The sequence below is a fragment of the Monodelphis domestica genome, chromosome 2 (genome assembly GCF_027887165.1).
Source record: "Monodelphis domestica isolate mMonDom1 chromosome 2, mMonDom1.pri, whole genome shotgun sequence".
Lineage (NCBI taxonomy): Eukaryota > Metazoa > Chordata > Mammalia > Didelphimorphia > Didelphidae > Monodelphis > Monodelphis domestica.
In genome coordinates, this window is record NC_077228.1 from 82,672,304 (window position 1) to 82,693,882 (window position 21,579).

Sequence of the window (21,579 nt, forward strand, 5' to 3'; positions counted from 1 at the left end):
TCAAGCATCCCTTTCCTGTTCCTGGATCCTTGAGAAAATAAAGATGTAGAACATACCTCTTAAAAATTAGAGACATCATTGATGAGGCTATGGCTTGCATTTTTGGATATTCAAAGCTGTGCTTCTGCTGAAGAAATGCTTGGTTTGCCATGAAACCTCAATATTGTCATTTCTAGCCATTTCAGATCTGCTAATCCATATCGATTAAAACACCTACTGTGTTTTATGTGTGCTAGGCTGTAGTACAAAAATGCAAAAACTAAAATAATGCCTATTCTTGTATATGTATACATGTATATATACATATATGTATAATATACATATTGCTCTGTATGTTCCTTTACAATGATTGGGAGATTGAAAAAGGTGTCAGATAAAGTACTATCTCAAAGTACTGAGAAAATAGTGCACAAAATGCTGATGTAGCAATCAGAAAGACAGATTTCATCAGAGTTCTTTCTAATTCAACCCCAAATATTCACTAGTTGTTTGTCCCTGGGCAAGTCACTTGAACCTCTCAGCTTCTAACAGTTTGAGTACATTTTTAAGCAAATATCGTCTTGAGTTATCAAGGAAAAAATACATGTACTATTGTAGCTATTTCCGACTAACTGCATCGTTATGTTTTAATAATCTTTCTTCCTCTAGGGAAAAGTTAGAAATTGGATGTTATCAGCTGGCCCAGATGGAATACACCATGCAGCAGTGCAATGCCTCTGTGTATATGGAAGCAAAAAATCGGGGATGGCATGAAGATATGCTCAACAGGACTTGTTAAATGTCTTCTGGGATCCTTTATCCCAGAAGAAGTTGGACTGGTTGGTGTAACAATATAGTTTGTGTTTGTTGTAAAGTCTACTTCTGAACCAAACCCAAAATTGGACCAACAGTGATCCTAAGGTTTTGATTGCCTTTTCCTGAAATAGCCAAGATCTGGAGGGGTGGGTGGGAGGGGAAGCCTAGTGCTTAAAATCTGGGACAAAATACTTTGCTGTGTGGACTCAATTCTTTTGGAGCTAACAAAGCCAACACCTCCTTCCCCCTCCCCCCCCAATACAGATGGGAATAATGGTGGCTTTTTATTAGTCATGTTAGTCTGAACTCAGGGCCCTGAGTGGTCATGAGTATACATATACAGTTAAACCATGTGGCCATACCCCAACAAATTGAACTTAAGCTACCAGGACTTTTTGAGCAAGGTTTACCCTGCAGGCCAGGGAACCACCATCCATTTTGATGTTGCCTTTAATATGCAAATTCCCAGGTAAGACTTTAAAAAGCATCTATTTGGGGTCATTTTGCTGCTTTCAGTTCCTACCCCTCCAGCAGTGAAGTAGGGCTGCAATTCTTCCAATCTTCACTTCTTGCATCCTTTATTTGTAAGAGAATTTTGTTTTCCCCTGAAATGCAAGTCTGCTCTAGTTTATAGTTTAGCAGTGTTAGCTTTTGGCTTAAATCCAACATTCTGCTATGTTAATTTGTCCAAAGAAATGAAAATGTATTGTACATTTGGGTAACACATCCAACGAAGCATTCTGTTCTAAATACCTATGTCTAATTTATTTTAGAAAAATTAAATAAAATTTTTTTGTAAATTTAAATGTTTCTTGTTTTACTTTGTTGCTAGTAGGGTAGCATTTTCATATGTAAAAACTGGACATGTTCATGTTTTCTACACCAAATGCCGTTTTACCATAGCATAGCTTTTTAAAAAGCATCTTAATTAGATTCCCTAGTTTGCAGCTGAAATTGAGTTTTTCATTAGTTTTAACTTCAAAATACTTAAAACCTATGCATACCTGAACATACAAGATCAAGCCAGTTGTCTAAGGTCCATTCCAGGAATATGGAGCAGTCAGAATCATAGCCAGTTTGATATAATCTGAACACTAGATTTGGAATCATGATATGGATTTGAATTCTAGTTTTGTTACAACTTGTGTAACGTTACTTTTTCAAATTAGGATCTTTTGGAATTAAAAGGGATCCCAGTTCATTTAGTCCTATGCCTGGAAGAAAGCTGAGGTGGTCATCCTATAATTAATTAGGGATGCCTCTGTTCCCAGATGAAATAACAAATATTTCTTCCCTAATTATAAATGGAAGGGGAGGAGACAAATTTTCCTGCTACATCATCTCTCAAGTTTTGCCTTCCTCATTCTTAATAAGCATGCATCAGTTACTAAGAAAATAAGTACACAAACAACAGTGGTTCCAATATTAATCCCATGGTACAAGGATTTCCTGCAAGGTACCTTTAATGTGTTTGCATCAGCAGTAAGCATTTAGAAAGTGCCCATTTTGGCACTATAAGTTAGATGTGCAGATCTACACATTAGACACCAAGTATCCCAAGTTTATCTGTAAGAACCAAAAAGCATACTTCTGCTTGAGGTTGTTTTAAAAAAATCCAGTAGAGAGTGCATTAAATATTTCATGAACAAGGGCTGTCATTTTGGATCATTCTGTTCAAGATGAACAATTATTTTGAAAAGAAAACATTTCAATATCTTTCACTTAAATGAGTCTTGTTCAAAACATACCCTTCTCAATCCAAGTCAAAATACTTAAAGCCAGAAGTATTTCCCCCTATTGTAACCACAGCTATGTTACTGTTCAGAATCCTATTCAAATAATGAAAGTGTTGTATACAAAAAAACAGTATTAGAGCTGAGGCCAAAGCTTAGAAGTTGGCATTCTAGTAGTTGAAGGGAAGCTTCCCTTCTCAGCACGTTCTAAGACTCTCCCTCTGCTTCAATAATTTGAATCTGCCACTTTTCACATCAACAGATAAAAGCACTCTGCTGAGTATATAAAAAGTTTTATAAAAAGGCAATCATAAAAGATTAATTCTTGGTAGGCATGTCAGCTTTCTTACTAAAAAAAAATAGCCATTGTAATACATTTAAATAAAGGCTTTTTGTTAAGATTATTCCAGTTGCTGAAATGGGGCCTGAAAAAAATAATTGCTGACATCCAATACCTTACCCCCTCTCTTGCCCCATAAATGTGCAAATTGGCAAAACAAATGTGGAGGAGAGGGAAACTCTTGAAATGATATGCTGAATCAATTCTTAGTTTATTTTTTTTTTACAATATCAACTTCCAAAAGATAAAGTAACCAAAAAAAATTCTAAAAATACACAAAACAGACCTTCATCTTGGCATTCTTTTCAAATAAACACAAAAAAATTATGTACAGCACGTATTATAGTATGCAATATGCAAAAGCTTTGTGTTGCTGTTAGCAACGTCTATATACCCCCCCACCCACCCTATTCACAACTGTACCTCTACTAAACACAATTACATCACTAAGCCTGTTAGTTTGGAAAGGGCCTTAAATTTGTTAAAATTGGAAAATTCTTGTATAGGGGCTCCATTCATTTGATTCAGGATTATAGACTTCCACTGTATTCAGGAATTCATTGCCATCAAATCCTCCCACTGCATAAATGGTGTTCCCCACGGCCACAATGCCAGCGTTGCTCCTTGGTGAAGTCATGTTTCCCATCATCTTCCATTCATTTCTAGCTGGATCATACATCTCTACACAACTGACAGCATGAGAACCATCAAAGCCTCCACCAACAAATAGTTTTCCTAAAAGAGAAATGTCAGTAAGACTATCAATAGGAGGAAGTACAAAGGACTTCTGTATAAAAGTTTATACCAGAGATACAATGAAAAAAAAATCTGAAGAGATGTCAGAATCTTAGCAATTCAAAGGCATTACTGTTTTAAGTTATGGCATAACTAATTAGAAATGATCCTCCTTTACTTATTGCCTGTCAGACTATTAAATGATCAGCTCAGTTTAAATCTCTGCATTTTAAAAGGGATGACAATAAAATTAACAATCCAAAGAAGAACCAAAAATTTTTGAGGAAATGTTAAAAGAGGATTTGTGGGCTTGTTTAGTCTCAAATGGGTAAAATTATATACAGAAATTGAATAGGAGGAAAAACAGATTTAATTCATAGGTATGTCAGACAACTTGGATACTTTGGAAGTTATACCCATACCCTATGATTTCACAAAATTCTCCTTCCTATTGGGGTTAGGCATCTATTACATTGTGTTGTGTTTTTGTTTACATTCTATATTATAGAACTTTGAAGTTTCTATCTTCTCTTCAACTTTGATGAAAAAGTTCTCAAAATGAACATTACTCAAATATGTAAATTTGAGATATAAATTTTCTTGAATATTATACATGCTATAAATTGTTATCTTCTTAAACTTCATCCATTATTTTATATCATCTAGTCTCCAGTTAGAACTGTATCGTTAGCTCCTCTGTGATTATGTATCATTATAAATGTAAAATAGTAATCTATTAATTATTTCTGTAAAGAATCTGTTCTTAATTTTTGTAAAAGATGCTGAAAATGTGTATTCTTAAATATTCCCACTTCCAAGGCAAGTCATTTAAAATAGTTCCCTATATGTGATTTAAACTAAATGTCATTACAAAATGAGGTCTTTTTACAAGAAAATTTGACCTATAAGAGTGAACTATAATCAAATTAATGGCTCTTTAAAAACCTATCTTTCATATTGAAATTTACAGTTATTTTAAGCATGGAATAGTAGAAAACATGGAAACATCACAAGAAATACTAAAAAGAACTAAGGTTAACATTTAAAATATAATTTCTTAAAACTTCTAGAATACTCTTTTATTCCTAAATTTCAGTTACTAATATCACCTGAATCTGGAATTTTTAGAAGCTCCCAAACTTAAGGTACCAAGTTTAATCATGTGTACATAGCACCACTGAAATTTGGGAGAGACCCAGAAGCCAAACCATATACAAAAAGAATCCTCCATATAGCATGCAGTTAGCAAAGAGTTTACCTCTTTCAGAGCTGGTTATAGGAATATTCATGTCATTGTTACTTACCTATGATCACTGACATTTTAGTAGGAAAAAAAATACTCACCATCATGAACAGCTACTCCAGCTCCACGTCTAGCCACATTCATAGGTGCAATCAATGTCCAGGTGTCATTTTCTGGATTATAGCGTTCTACTGTGTTTAAGCAATTCCAAGATTCAGCTCCTCCAATTATGTATAAATAACCACTAAGCTCACATACTGCTGATTGGTGTCTACCTATAAAGACAAATTAAACTAGTGTCATTGCCTAGTTATTCAAAACAAAAAATCTCTTACATATATTTACTACCTTGGGGATTCATTTCAAAGGAGCCCAAATAAATGTGCTTAAAGTTTAAGTATCATCAACTTACGAATGTTAAGGGGAGCACAGCTGGTCCATGATTTTGTTACAGGATCAAACACATCACAATTTTTTAGTCCCTTCTGACCATATGGATCAGAGCCACCGAGAATGTATAGTTTTCCATTCAAAGCACAAACGCCTGTATTCAGTTGTTGGAGAGAGGAAAGGGAAAAAGTAAATTATATGCTATTTTAAAATCCCAAATATCCCAAACCTTTGAAACATGAACAATAAGTGTACCTGCATTACAACGGTTGGTTCTCAATTCAGGAACTTGAGTCCAGTCATCTATGTTTGGATCATACATCTCTCCACAACTCAAGTCATCAGAATGGCCATTTGAACCACCTACTACATAGAGCTGGCCCTACACAAGAAGAAATTATTTCAATCTCATCTCTTTCAAATTTCAACTAAACTCAAGACTATAGAATTGCAATCAATTCCCAAGCCACAAGGAAAGGTGAAATAATAGTTTCTTCTATATTTAGTGGGATTATCTCAATTACCATTAATACTGCCATTTGAAACCGAGCTCTTGGGGTTCTCATGGGAGCCAGAAAGGACCAATGATCTGTATGTGGATCATAGCATTCAACTGTGCGAAGACATTCCTCTCTATTGTAGCCACCTGATAGGATAACAAAAGACTTAAGCTTTAAGTAGGAAACAATTCAATATACCTCTGAGCTCAAAATTCCTCAAAATATTTCTTGGACTACACACGTAACAAATGGAGCACACTTATTTTAGTTATAACTAGATGCCTGCTATAGAATTAATGAGAAATATATTTAATTCTTGGATAAATCTACTTTTTAGTACTTTAGAAAGGGGGAAAGCCACTCAATTGTATATTCCCACACCAGTCAGATTTTTAAAAAATCAGAGCCTCAACTAATGACTATTGGGCATAAGACAAATGCATTTACTGATGGCTTCCCTCCATGAGCAAGAGTAGGCATATCCACAGTGAATCAAGAGGAAACAGTAAACATCCTCAACAGTTTCACTCAGCAAACACTAATATATTCATGATAACTTTGCTAGGCTTCTAAATGTTAAATGTTTCTAGGTAAGTAACTTACCTGCAGCTATCAGTTTGCCATTCAATTCAGCTGTTCCTAGACCAGACCGAGCATAGTGCATGGGAGACATGGGCTTTTCTACTGGGTCATCTGGTTGCAATTCAAAACTTAAACTTTTAATCAGTCGTGGAGTACTCGTTGGTGAACTCTGTGGACTGTTGCGTCCGTGAAGGAAAATTACACAGAACACACCATCCAGCACAGCAAGACACAAATAAGTATTATCTGTAAGCACAAGAACTTGGCATTAAAAATTCCACATCTAAACAAACACCCCTCCCCCCCAGATGAGACAACACCGCCTATTCCTTTGCAAGAAGATGAGGGATATCTACTTGTGCGGTGCATTTATTTTCAGCATTTAAAAATGTATGTTATCAATTTGCTTGTTTTCGCTTTTTTTCTTCTTTAGGAAAAATGTTATTTGGGATGGCTTTCTGAGGAGCAGGGATGCTAGGAGAAATTTGGGCAATAAAATTTTTTTAATTCATTAAAAACTCATCTACTTATAATCTCAGTTTTGAAGACAACTATTTGCATATACTTTTAAAGTAATCTGTTAAGATATTTTAAAATATAAAAATTTCCCTTTTCAAATCAGTAAGAAAATTGCTGCTCACTAGGGCAACCCATTAATTTTCATACACTTACTTGAAGTCTTTTCTGAAGCAACGATTTTCCATTCATGCTTAGGACTTTGTACTGTAGCATTTGGAGAAGAGACACATCCAGTTGAACTGCTACTTATCTGCTTGTGGCCATTCTCACGTGGTGGCTTTTTCTGTAAAATCGAAAGGTAGCTACAGAAACCTAGCCAAAGACCACACACTGAACTGCCTCTGTTCTTCTGAGCCATTCCATATGATTATGAGGGAGAACACATGATTTCTAGAATCCATGACCTATGTATGTCATTTATAGCACACCTAAATTGAAAACAAACTTTTTCTCTACACTGACTTGTTTTACTTGCTCATCTAGTGTTTTCTTCATAAAAGAACTATTACATCCAAAGACAAATTTTAAAAAGCTCCATTTTAAAAATTAATTTAGGAATTATTTACCAAGGAAGAATTTACTTCACTATTCAAATAAAGAAATATCCTGACAAATTTTTATGTTTAATATGAAAATCTCCAAAAGAGCCTATTAGATACCTTTGGCACATATTACTGGCTCACACTGTACAATGTTTATAGATATGTTAGAAAGACCTATAATGCTTCCATCAATGAGGAGAAAAACTATAACATGGGCAATACCTCTAAGGTACAATGTCAGTGAGAGTTGAAAGATTTTCAATGGAAAGAATTTAATCAAGAGGATGTGGGGTTCAATTCATTTCTGCCACTGCTGCTTCCTGTACCTGGGGAAACTTAAGCAAGTGACCTCTTTGGGCTGATTTCTCATCTCAAATGAACCTGTTACCTGAAGTTCCCTCTAGCTCTAAATCTGTGATCCCAAGTAGCAGTGCAGCCATATACAGAGACAAATGAGTCCATCTTCCAGCAGCTATGAACTATGAAAGTCAACACTATTGAGCATTAGGCAAGGTCTGGGTCCCAGCACACCAGATCATGACATCTTGAAGATGTGTCAGGATTTAGGATCACATGACAACATGACCCAATTTATGGATATCTGGAGTCTAAACTACAAACACCCACAGTGCTGGTTTAAGGATCATTATAGTAATCATTTTTACTTCAGTTAGTCTTAAATTTAATTTTTATAACAGCCTTTTACAAAATATGGTTAGTGTTCTGACATTAATTTCTATAAATCAAGACCTCATTTAATCTTATAAAATTCATAGGCTTTTGAATGAAGATGACTATGCACAGCCAAAAATGAACATATAATCATTTCTCCATATTATCATCATTATCTCTATTAATTAAAATCATCCAAAGCTAGCCTTGCTCATTTAGGTTAAATATCTGGGATACCTTGATTAACCATTCTGAAGAAAGTTGTGAATGTTCAGAAAATGCAAGGAAAAAAAGAACAGAGATTGGGCATAATTAGTAGAAGCAATGAACTTCTCAGCGACACAAGGCAAGAAGTGCATTGGAACTAACCAAATTTCTCCCCATTCATTTTTTTAGTGATGTAAGACTTAACTCATTCTCTAAGGTTCTGATACCTATACACCGTCATTATAACATGTTGTTAGGACAGGATCCCCCTCTAAATTATACCATTATAAGTTCATACATTAAAAGACCAAAGACTTGTATATATAAGTCCCAAACTACTTAAAGCACTTGCCTACAAGGCTTAAAAGACACCTCTTTTGCATTACCGATTCTCTCTATTCATCTCTCTACTTGTAACATGCTAATTCACCCAGTTTTCACCATGTCACCATATTTTCACTCCATCTTTAAAGTCCTTTGTCTAATTTGTAAATCCTGATTTAGGGAAAAAATCCAAACAAGACCCTAAATTGGCTATTAATTACAATCTGGAGGTGAGGATAATGAACTAGCACATGCCTATCCACAAATATCAAGATCCATTCTTTGCTAAGTACAAACTATCTGGTTATACCATAAAAATTCTGCCACCTTCCTTTCTTTACCAGAGCAAAGAAAATTTTAGGTGTGCTATAAAGGTTACTGTCAAATTTTAACCTGCAGTTACCTCCAACTCTGCAATGTGTACCTGAACAAACTGAATGTGGTCATCATCACTGCCAAACATCTCAGCCTGTCCTTCTAGTAGATTCCCATCAAGCAGCTTGTGATCAGCTGAGTAGTACAACGTTTGAACCTGCAAAACAGCAACAGAATACCCATGTGGTGGCTCTTGTCTCCATAACTACTCCCCTATTAGGTAGAATATAAAGACTCCACAAGGGAACCTCCAGTGAGTGTGCCTCTTGATATCTCACTCTGGCAAAATTATAAATTAAAAGAAAAATACAAGTCATGGTGGTAAAAAAAAAGAAAAAAAGAAAAAAAGAGTAAAAAAAATAAAAAAAGAAAAAATTAAAAAATCTTCCAATACTGGCTTATGAATCCTTGGCTTGTTCTGCTTGAAAGAAATCTTCATTTTTCATGACTCCTAATAATTATTAGCATTCCTGATATAACATTAAGAGAGAAAGCATAAAAGTACAACACAGGATCTTGAATATACAGAATCACAATCTCACATTAGGGTTTACCCCTGAAAATAAGCTCTTTTTTTCATGTACAACAAAACTTTCCTCTTGGGCAAGATGAAAAATGCCAACAAAAGTGAACTTTAAAAAAATTCAATTCCCAAGCCCCCAAACAGAAAAAAATGTGAACATGCAATACATTATTTAATGCAGCCAAATCACAGGTGGCAAGGCAGAAGATCAACCAAGAACATAAATAATAACACAAGGTGTTTTTTTCAAAGGTCTCTTAGGCTTACATTTTTAACATACATCTAGCTTCAATGGAAATGCTACAATTGAGCAAATTAATTGCAGAGTGCCCTTACGGAAAAAAAAATTTCCACGTTTCCTTCATTAACATTTTAGGCTTTTGGGGTATGTGTGTATATCTGTTTAGGGGATTGTGGGAGGTGTCTTAAGAAAAGGTGGCCCAAGAGAAGTTTAGAGGTATGCATGAATAACACCAATGAAAGACACAAAGCTTTAAAGAAAAGAATCCTGTAAAGGAGTAAACACCATTAAATCATCATCGCTCTCTGCCCACAGCGGATTTTTCTTAGGAGAACTGGGGCAGGACTGCTGCTTCTGTACGTGTCAATACACTTGAGGTTTCTTCTTGTTTCTTCAGTCTTGGGTATCCTAGTTTTGTTAATAAACCTATAGGGAGATAAATCAATGGGGAGGAACAACCATTAGAAGCTTTTACCTACTTTTCATATTTAAAGCAAAAACCTGTGAAAGAAACATTAAGTATCTACAGAAAATTTCAGTACCACCTCCCCATTTCTAAAGCAAATTACATGCTACTTTAAAGAAAGTTATCAGCACATAATGAGCAAAGGAAAAAAAAAAGAAAGCAGAAGACCAGACTGAACAGTTCATTCAGCTCACCTGGACACCCCCCCTGTTTCTCAGCTTAGGGGTACCTATAGCAAAATTTAAATTCTTTAGGGTCATGGTTATAAAAATAAAAATGAAAGGGAATCCTTCATGTCAAAGCAACTTAACTTTAAAGAATTGTTTAATCCCATTTACTTAAAAACTAACCTCTTCCATTAGCTCTTCCAGACTGTCTCCATTCTCCCAGATGCTACGCTGCACCCAGTTGATTACCTTTGTATATAATTTGCCATTGCTAGGTAGGCAGACATTGTCTTCAAGCATGACCTCCAACTAGAGTTCCAGAAAGAAAATACAATATTAAAATATGATTTAGTCAGTCTTTCACATTAAAATTCTAGGCTCAATTTATTGCATGAGTTTATTATGTTAAGATATCAATTTCTCATGTTTATTCTACCTAAATAAAGATTTTTGCTATTTTCTCAATTAAAAACAGACAAAAGTTAAGGAGAGATAGAAAAAGATACAACCATCTCACTTGAGTAATTTTTATAATCTTTCTTGAGATATACCTTTTGTGACACATTGATAAAAAAAATCTGATACTTGAAGTAATGTGACACTAGTCATCAATAATCTTGGCCAAGAGTCAGGCTGAGAAAAGATGCCATTCTCCTCCCAGTGGGTTAGGGAAAGAACTATGGGCGTGGAATGTTATAAACACATGTTGCTGTACTACATCATTTTGCTTTCTTTGTTATAAGGGTGAAAAGCCATTTCTGGAAATGACACGGAAGAAGGCACAAAACTTTTAATAATGAAGTAGTCAAAACAACTTTTGTTTTTTTTCTCACCTTTAGCCGTGGAAGTTTAAGAAATTCCTCTTCTTCTGAAATTTGTAACAGGTGTTCCTGGATATAAACATCAACCTTGTTCAACAGACGTGAGTCTCCCATGCAACTTGCAAAATTCCGGTAAGAGATACAGCTTGAAACATCCATCCTGGATAGTAAATAGTCACCACAAACCTTTGGGAAAAGAAAATAAAGATTTGCAAATGCTCCTTTTTCAATAGTAAATCTTGAGAGGAATAATGAGAGCAGAGGATACAGGGAATATAATACTGGTTTATGAAGAAACAAAAGAATGCACTAAAGTCATTTTGCCATAAACTAAAAGTGCCCCCAAGATGGGAGCTATAGGAGCTGGATCAAACCTATTAAGAGTTAGCCTTAAAGTTTCACTACTGCCCCAAGACAACAAAGAGAGAAAGATCCAAATTTATTTTTAATTTCATGAAGCAATTATCTTTGTCAAGTAACTATACATATATTTCCCCTACTTATGAAAAATTTCATTTGTTCTAGGATAGTAAGTTTTTCAGAGTTATGCACATAACTAAAATCAGAGTTACACTGTATTCTGGTTATAGAAATAAGACTGTACCTGCTTTACTCTGTCCATCTTTAGCTTCTTAGCTGCAGAATAAACATCTTTTACTAACTCCTTATCAGCTTTCAATCTATTAAAAAAAATTCAAAAGCCTGTTATAGTATGCCAAAATCTTCATATAGTATGCCAAGTCTTCAAAGATACATACAGAAATCACTTTGTTTTAGAATTCTGATAAGGAACTTCACTTTCATTTGATAGAAGGTACTTACTGAGCAGTATAAGCATAATTCAACAAGACTTCAACTGCTTCTGGATTGAGATCATCAAATTTAACATGAGAAACTCCATGTGGATCGCTATCACTATTGAAGATTTCAAATAAGTAGGGACTGCAGCAAGCCAGCACTGCTCTGTGAGCCAACATTTCATGCCCACAGACCTTAAATGATAAAGAATTAGAAATACATTAGACAACAGTTTATCAGCAAATCATTATATAATATTCAGTTCTTAATTTCCTCCCAAGTTATTTGTTCCCAAAGTAATCTTTGTAAAAAGCTTTTATGTCAATTATAATCTTTAAATCTGGGAATCTCTGTGATTTAGGAATAAAAAGTTTAAGCCTTATTTAGTTTTTTTAAAAGGCTCAATCTCCCTATATTGCCTAGTCTAGAAGGTCAGAGACTTTATTCCTGATAATCTCTGACTTGGGTATATATGTCCCTGTTGAGGCAGTCTAATAATAATCCCCAGCTCTAATAGGACTACCTAAATGAATGACATTTAGTGTATGCATTTGACACTCTACCATATCACTCCACCAAATTCTAGTAAATCAAATTTTAAGTACCTGAAGTCGAACATCACAGAATTGGCCACTTTTTCTCAAAGCATTTAATTTGGCAACTGAAGACTCAATGAAATTTTCATCTTCAAACATCAGATATCCATTGGGAATCATTTTTAAATGTAGGTTTGGCTGATAAAAAGAATGCAGTTATTTTTTCTTAGAAAATAATCATTTTAAAGATGAACAGTTTTGTTGCATAGTAGAGCAATATCTTCTTCTAAGTTTTATTTCATCCAAGTAGGATATCCTTGAGTTACCAAATAATACAAACAAATACAGCAAAAGCATGGTCAATAAAGTATCCCAACTCAATTAAGACTCAACTAAGAATATCCTTTAACTACAAGGCCTAGCAAACAGTGCCTAGCTATTAGTACCAATTCTAGGTGTCCATCCTTGTTAACATCTATTCTTGAAGGAAAAAACCCCTAACTCTTATACTATCTTATCTCATTCTACAACTGAAATAGAACTGCCTAATCTAGACGAGGCCTCTAATTCTTTCTCCTTCTTTTCCTCCTCTCTTCAATAATTATATGGGTAAAGGTAAAGGTCCACTCTAAATTAAGATTACACAGAAAATTACCTGATCATATATAGTCAGAGGCCCTGCCACTTCTAACCTTATAACCTTGGGAAAGTCATTTGCTCACCAGGGGTTTCAAATTTCCTCCTTGTCAGAGGAAGAGCTAAGACCCAGATACAGAAGTCCCTTTTAGTTAAAAATACTTAAATAATGGAATTGAAAAATAAATCAATGAATGGTCATATTCACGCATAGTATCTATTTTAAAAATTGTTTTATAGTCACTAACTGCAATCTGATTTTTAACAATCTGATGCAACTAAATTATAAACTTAGAAAAGGGTTGCAATGCATAACAAATGTCCTGTACTTAAAAAGTCTCTTGAGGTAGTAAACTTTCACTCACCTGCTGATATATTTGTGAGATTTTATGCCAAGAAATCTTTAAATAATCCAAGGGAACTGGAGTGTGAAAATGCAGCACACGTTTTTGTATCTTCTTGTATGAAGACGGGGGCTGAATGAAGGCAGACGTGTTTAAAGCTGCGATGGTGATTTCAAAACTATCAGGCTTGAAAATGATGTAATCAAAGTCCTTAAAAGCTATAGACATGAATTTCTTCTGTGATAATCATGCATCATAATCTGGAAGAGAGACAATTTTTTCTTAGATAAGTTAAGATCTTGCCCTCTGGCATTTTATAGTCTCAAACTCAAATATTAACTGACGAATTCATTTCCTGATTCCCATACCTGGTTCCATTACTTATTTCCTCCATAAGTGATAATCTTATTTCAAGATCCAATAACCCTTGAGTTTGGAGAACTCCATAAGCCAAATAAATATTAATACTCTTGTTTCCAGTAATTTTTTTTCTTACTAAGAATTTGAGCAATGTTTCCATATATAGGCACTTTTTTGGGGAGTTTCCATTTATTTTTATTTTTTATATATATTATATAATATATAACAAATTATAATATGCTTATCCAAGAGAAACAAATTCTCATATTAGCTGTGTCCAAACATGTCTCATTTCTTCCTTCTACCTCTCCTGCCACATTCTTTAAATTTTTTTTTCTATCACCTTTATTTATGATTTATATCCCTCCTCTAAAAACAAGTCATCTGGTTACAAAACTAACCAACGTACCAAACCACTTTAACAGTTTATGCATCAATCTATCTATAGTTCTTCCCCCAGCTCTGTCTAGGGAGGGGCAGTTTCTTTTCTCTGATGTCAGTCTTGGTTCATAATTATATAGTTTTCTGTTTCTTTTGTGGTTTTTGACATTTACATTGATGTAGCCATTCTGTTCCCCCCCCCCTGTGCAGCTAACTTCACTGTTCACATAAATCTTCCCATGCTTCTCTAAATAGGTTAGACTCAGTATATAACACTATATTCTTATACAATTTGTTTAGATATTCCTCAATTGACATGTAATATGAGCAGACCTCAAAGCCAAGAAGATGTAGGTTCAAAGTCTGCTTCTAACACTTACAAACTGTGACCATGGCCTAGTCACTTAACCCCTTGGTACTCTAGGCCAATGGTGTCAAATTCAAACAATGAGGACCACTAAACTATATATGAGTATTCCTGAGAGCTGAATATTGATTAGGTTTTAAAATGTAATATTATCTATGTTTTATTGTATTTCATTTTGTTAAATATCAACAATCCACTCCTAATTTTATCAGCACTTCTGGGCTGGTCAATGCATAAGTGCCATTAGTTTAGTTTGTTATCCTGACCTTAAAGTGCAGGAGGTCCACCCTACCATGTTTAAGAGGGTCTATTTTCATTTTTTGTCACCTTTACTTTCTTTTTTAATGGTTGCTTTTTGAGGGGTGGGAGTGGAATGGGAGGCTGCAGAGAGCTGAGTAGAGGGGCAGGAGCTGGGAGAGAGCGCACGCGCGCGCGCACACACGCGCGCACACACACACACATATGGGGGTCAGGAAATATTTATTTATATTCAAGATTTCAGCCATGCACACTAAATCTTAGACTTTATTTCCCAAGGATAGAGGGGTCCTGCTATACTGTTTCCCTTCTTAGCTACACAAAAAATGCTGCAATTTTTGAGGTATATGGGACTCCTCTTTTAATCTTTGTCTGGCAGTGAGATCTCTCTCGGTTAAAAGAATATGGATATTTGTTATTTATTGAGCATAATTCCAAAGTACTTTTCCGGAATGGATGGACCGAGTCACAATTCCAGTGTATTAGTGTGGCTAATTAGTGCAGTCTCCCAGATGCTAGTGGCTACTCTCATCTTGTCATTTGTTCTAGGAACCTTTTAGGAGACATCAAAATATATAAAGCACATCCAGGACTATGTGGGGATGTCAAATGAAGAAACTAAGGTGTTTAACCTAGAAAAGACTTAGGGAAGACATCACAGTTACCATGAGAAAAAGTTAAGATTTATTATTATGCTTGGCTCCACAGGAGAAAACTGGAACAACAGCTAGAAGTTAAAGAAAAACAGGCTTCAGGTCTACAAGACTTTCTAATTTGAAAGACTTCTAATAAACAAGGCTACCATGTTAACACCGGATGTCTTCAGTTGGTATCTGGAGAAAAATATTTGTCCAGGTATTGAATATTCATGCTTTTACTAGGGACTATCCTACACACAAGTCTGACTATATGAATAGGTAATACAATGATGGTTATTTATTATAATTTTCTTAGAACTCCAGACATATTTATCTACAAATATAGTTATTATAATTTCTCCATAAATAGTACATGAGGATTCAAATGTACGTCACTCACATAAACTAGTCCTAAAAGCTACTTCAGTAGGTTTTCTTATAAAACCTATTACAAGTGCCCAGAGTTCTCAACTTCATATTATTCCAGTGTAATTAAATGACCACAATATAATCTCAAGTATGTAAGGTATTAGAAATAAATATTAAAAATTTTAATTACCAGTTGCCATCAAACTTAGAGCTTTTAAAACCAATAAGTGCAAAAAATTAAACCAAATGAATGTTGAATCTACTTTAGCCCCATGTCAAGTAACAGTTCCTATATTCCACTCTAGCTATGTAGTTCATTTTTGGTTCAACAAATTTAGTTGTTTGTTTTCTTTGCAACAGTATTCTCTTTTTAGTATCAGATCATCACTGAACCATTTAAAAGAAAATTTTCCCAGGAAAAAAAATGAATGGCCAAAAAGTCACACCAAAACCAGAGTATCCCTAGAAAATCCCAATTAATTTTAAGTCAATGCTTTTTTACTGTGACTTGCAGGAAGACAAGATTTTTGATGAATATTTATACATGGCCAATTTTTTAAAATTAGCCTTGCTAAGAATCTTTACAAATGCGGGGCAATTGCACAATGAAGTAGGAAAATTCTGAGTCCAGCTCTAAGATTCTAGCATTCTGAAATTGTGATTATGTTAAAATCTTCTAAATGAACTCCCCATGACTAATACAAGTCAAAGCTGGAAGTAAACACGATCAACTAATTTCATTTTTAAGCTATGATCAAAGTTTTTTATAGACATATTAATGAGAATTATAAAGGAACCCAGAATAAGAAAATCCATTTTAATGTGGTTCTATAAAGCATTTTTAAAGAGCACATACATATGGTACATTCTTTTTTACTGTAGAAGCCTATTACTTAAAGCAAGGATGAACATATATAGAAATATGATTCAATACTTTGAAGCCATTCAAATGCAATCATCAGCTGTCCCCTTACTGAGGCTTTTCTACCCAGGATCTGCCTACTGAGTGAACTTGCCATGCTAAACAGGCCACAAACCATTCTTCTTAAAAAAAAAAAATTTTTTTTAATATTTTGCCATGTTTACATGATGCATTTTCTTTCCCTCTCCACTCCCAGATCCAACAAGCAATTCCACTGGGTTGTACAAATGTTGTCACTTGATACCTATTTCTGTATTATTCATTTTTCCTTTTAAAGCCTAAACTGCAAATATACATATGATAAGTGATGTCTTATGTTCTTCTTCTGCATTTCTACTCCCATAGTTCTTTCTCTCAATGTGGTTAACATTTTTCCTATAAATGCTTCAGGAGTGTCCTGGCTCACAAGACATTCTTAAAGCATCACATGCAACTCAGTAAAAGTTGATCCAAGTCCTAGACATGTTATGTGTAAAATGTTCTTTGAATATTCCAAAGCTATTACATTGTAGTATATACAATAACTGACATTTAATTAACTGTGGTTAAAAAGCTTAGTTTTACATACTTTTATCTCATTTCATCCTTTATCAGTAAATTAGGTAGGTACTTTGACCTTGTTTAACTTAAATTTTATTATGGCACTCATCAGTATCAGGTCATCACCAAACCATTAAAAAGAAAACTTTCCTACAGAAAAAATGAACAGCAGCAAAAAAAAAAAACAGCTGACCCCTAATTAGTAAAAACAAATTTCAGCCCTTTGTAGATTTTGTTGAGGAGTATGGCTCCCCTTTTATTTAAATTTTTTTTACTCTACACATCTAACTATATTATAGCTTCTTTTTCTAAGTCCTATTATATAGTAACAGATACAGAGTTCCTCAAAGACTCACAAAAATAATGAACATGTCTTCAGTTTGTACAATAGGGACAGTTCTTTTCAGAAACTACATTCTGGTACTCTGTATGTAAAGTGATCTTATCAAATTCAAGGATCTGAACTGAAATGCAAATTTGTAAATTCGAGGGCAGGTTTATCCTAATGCACCTGGAGCTATTATCTTTTTCAAGTTCTACTTTTCAATAAAAAAATTTTCTCCATAAATATTAATGGTACTAAGTCATTCACTCCTCTACCAACATGGATGGTTGATATTTTTCACATAACTCACATCTTTCTAGGAGATCTCATACATACATATTCCAGAATAACTAAGTTTATTTGAAATAGAAATTAATATAACAAAACTCAATGGAAAGCCCAATGGAAAGACTGAATAAATTTAAAATAAAGGTAATCAACTATAAATGATAAAAATGAAAACCAAGAATAAGAAAATTTCTAGGCAAGGTTCTTGATCCACATATCAGTTCAAGACTCTCCATACATGAGTACTTTTCTTTAGAACTTCTTTTCGTCCCCCATAACCACACCTATTTTAGAAAAGAACTTCAAAAAATGGGATCATAGACAAGGATGGAAAGAGTGGGCATAATACAGAGGAAAGGCAGTGAGGAGGATAAAGTTTGAGGGGAAACAAGGATCTGAGAAAGGTTAAGTCAAAACAAACAGTTTCAGTAGTATTTACTTGGTATTCCCTTGAGCACAAGTAATCAGTGCTTTTCAGTGGAGAATTAATTATCAGAGAAGGGTCACTTTTTCTTCTAAGGGTACAGTGGAGATTAGTTACCTGCTCTTAAGGAATTGGTTAACTAGTTATTCAGCAAGCAATAAGGCTTTCAAATTGTTTAAACATCTAAAATTGGTAAGCACAGCAACCTTCCTGGATCAGTAAATTTGGCTTCAGGTTTCCCCACAACCTCCCTCTCCCCATGAATTACCCTTAAAAGACCTGGATTAAAACTAGTCACTTTCTCTGCTAAAAAAAAAAAAAAAGCACATTACCAACATTACATAAGAATATCTTAGAAGGAAATTAACTCCCACATAAAGGTAATCATCTCTTAGAGATCAAACGTAGGAAGGTATTTAATTTTTTTATATGCTACAGAAAATTAAGTTGTCTATTTCACCCCTTCTCAGGTAACAATTCATAATGATATCTCTAAAAACACTATCTTCCCTCCAACCTAAAGTCATCCAACAACAATAAAACCACTACTTAAATTCTGAAGAATGGATTCATCAATTTTCTGATAGGGACAAGAAATCTATTTCTAAAAGAACTTGCCAATAGTAATATGCTGCTCAAATAATAAATAAGTCAGTCTAAGAGAGCTTTCAGCTTGGTCAATATTTGTCTTTGGATACAACAACTCTTAATAAACCAAACTATACATGCCAGGAGAAATAATCATTGCATCTGCCAAAAGCAAATTAGTAATCCATGACCAACTATTTTAAAGCACTAAGACTTGCTAATGTATAATTTAATTTTATTAAACATTTGAAACCACATTCAAATCCTAAAATTAGAAAGAAAACAGTCCACAAAGATACCTTTTTAAAGCCCAGGACTCCACCAAATACAGTGGCTGTTAAAAGCAATAACCTTAAAATTTCAAACTAAAAACCTAGGCTGTCCTCTATACTGAGAAAACTAGTAAAACAAACTTAAAAAGTAACACAATTATCACAAGGCTATTAAAAATTTTACAAAATGTAGAACAGCCAGCTCCAGGTCTCCTCCTCTCTTGCCACTGGCTCACATCCAGTCTACCTATAGTGACCAAATTATTACCATCTGTGGTAGTTCTTCCAGTTAAGTAACACAAACTCAAAAGCACAATTTTCACTCTCTCTAAAATTACTAACACAACTAATGACATTTAAGACACAAGTCCCAGTAATTAAGACACAAGCCAGTAATTAAGCTACTGGTAGTATTTCTCTATTCCCAGGCTCTCTAGAAAAACGATTAACTCAAAATGTGAGTTACAACAGTCTATGCTGTATTTATTCTACAGATAAAAGAACTTTTGGATTTCCTGTTGTGAATTATTACCTAAGATGAGCAACCGCAGACTTAGAAAGCGCTAAAGTGATGCCAGTTTGTTCGGATCTTATTTCACTCCTATTTTACAGTAGATCCCGCATCAGGAGACAATGAGTAATTCATTAAAGACCCTTTTAAGAAAAGGCTGTTGTTCCGAATCTTCTAAGATGTTTTTAAAATTGGTATCTATACAAACTCCACTCTTTTTAACTGGCACAAACGAAACCAATCAAGGAACACTTAAAAAGTATTCTGATCTCTTTTGAAATTAATAGCCTTCTACCACGTGTAAAAAACGTGAGGATTTTTATTAAGTGTTCCCCGTGTACGTTAGCTTCCTAAAATCCTCAGGGCTAGGATCAAGTTGCTTCCCATCCCCCACTGAGGAGGATCTAGAGGAAGTTGGGGAGGAAGGAGCAGCACAAATCGAACCCAACCAAACCCTCCGGCCAGACTCCGAGGTCCTACAGTTCCCCGAGCGGTGCTTCCTCCGCCTAGTTTCGCCGCCCCAGCTGCCCAACACCGGGAAGGATCGGCGCCCCGCCGCCGGCACACCCCCGGCTGCCGATTGGACGACCTCCCAATCAATCAGCTCCGACACGTCAGGGCAGCCGATGGTTGCCTCCTCCCGCCCCCTCTTCCCCTCGGTTTGGCAAGAGGAGCAGGCAACGTGGAGTGGGAACAAAGGAGCTTCGGGTCCCGTGGCTCCGCGCCTTCCGAACCCGGCCCGGGACTGGTAGCTCTTCCACAGCCTGCTGGCTTCGGGTGGGGTCCTCATCGATCCTAGGCCCCGCTGTGGGTAAAATAGGCACAGGAGGCTCACATTCCTGACAGCGGGGGCAGGATCGAGCTTCCCGCGCCACATTCCCCGGGAGGGGTGGTGGTGGCGGCAGACAGCGGCAGCCCCAGGAGCTGCCCCTCCTCCTCCCGCAGGTGACAGCTCCGGGGACCCTTCGAGTGTGCCCCCGACACCTGATGGGGGAAATCGCTGCTCTATGTCTCCGATTCCTGATCTGTAAAATGAGGAGGTGGGACACGGTGGCCTGCGAGTCCCGTCGGCCCAAGAACGGTAACCCTCGCTCTTGGAAGAGGAAGACGGACAACACACGTGTCCCGCCTCCTTCACGTTCTCAGGCATCCAGGGCAGCTTCGCCATGAGTGCGCTGGAGCAACCTCCGGGCTACATCTCCTGGTCAGGTCTTCGGCGCTGTCGGGTTCCCTACACCCTACACTCCAGGCAGGCGGGGCCGGTCCCCGCATTCCCTTTCCCTCTCTGACCTCAGGCTGGCTTTGCAAGTTCTCTTCTCCCCGCCCTCCCATACCAGACTGCTCGCAGACATTACCTGGTTCCTCAGAGAAAGGACGAAAAAATTCATCGCTGGAGCTTCGAGGGGATCAGGAGGAAGTGAATGGGAAGCGGACCCAACGGAAAGCGTCTCGAGGCGAAGGGGAGCGATCGGAGAGGGAGGGCTGAGACGGCCGAAGAGAGAGATGGATGGGAACAAGGATGGGGATCCGAACAGGCTGGATCGTTCTTTCGTTCGTCTGCCCTACCAAGGAGAAGGAAGAAAGGAGGAGGAGCAGAAGCCGCCGCTGCTGCTGCTGCTGCTGTTGTCGTCGCCGCCGCCGCCGCCGCCGCCGCTAGTGTTGCTGCTGCTGCTGTACCGAAGCAAGGCGAAAAGATACGTCCGTCCTCCCAGCGCGCCAGAAGACACTGCCGCCTCCCGCCCGGCGTTAGCCACACCCCCTTCCTCACGTCACCGCGTGCGCCTGCGCCCCTTTCGCCCCCTACCCCCAACTCTTTCTTGCGTAGATCCCTCGGCGAATCAGACCCC

At 36.4% G+C, this 21,579-nt stretch overlaps 2 protein-coding genes across 7 annotated transcripts in view; one reads left to right on the forward strand and one right to left on the reverse strand.

The window, feature by feature from the left end:
• SWT1 (SWT1 RNA endoribonuclease homolog) overlaps positions 1 to 1,601 on the forward strand; it is a 137,033-nt gene extending 135,432 nt beyond the window's left edge. For all 5 annotated transcript variants that reach the window (XM_007480961.3, XM_007480958.3, XM_007480959.2 and 2 more), the window contains one exon: positions 649 to 1,601. In XM_007480961.3, the coding sequence (XP_007481023.2) occupies positions 649 to 659 (11 nt within the window). In that variant the 3' untranslated portion in view covers positions 660 to 1,601. The remainder of the gene's footprint in view (positions 1 to 648) is intronic.
• Positions 1,602 to 2,212: 611 nt separating this feature from the next.
• Positions 2,213 to 21,227, reverse strand: IVNS1ABP (influenza virus NS1A binding protein). 2 transcript variants are annotated; one of them, XM_001366909.4, is made up of 15 exons: positions 21,088 to 21,227; positions 13,511 to 13,749; positions 12,579 to 12,707; positions 11,998 to 12,167; positions 11,780 to 11,855; positions 11,188 to 11,361; positions 10,538 to 10,663; positions 9,007 to 9,114; positions 6,991 to 7,120; positions 6,340 to 6,564; positions 5,761 to 5,882; positions 5,492 to 5,618; positions 5,259 to 5,390; positions 4,948 to 5,121; positions 2,213 to 3,603 (listed from the first exon to the last, which is right to left on the reverse strand). In XM_001366909.4, the coding sequence occupies exons 2-15, from the start codon at positions 13,715 to 13,717 to the stop codon at positions 3,350 to 3,352; spliced, it is 2,154 nt and encodes a 717-aa protein (XP_001366946.2). In that variant the 5' UTR covers positions 13,718 to 13,749; positions 21,088 to 21,227; the 3' UTR covers positions 2,213 to 3,349. The 2 variants fall into 2 exon arrangements, with proteins under 2 accessions (XP_001366946.2, XP_056671628.1); XM_056815650.1 differs by lacking the exon at positions 21,088 to 21,227 and adding an exon at positions 19,754 to 20,119.
• Between the last annotated feature and the right edge of the window lie 352 nt (positions 21,228 to 21,579).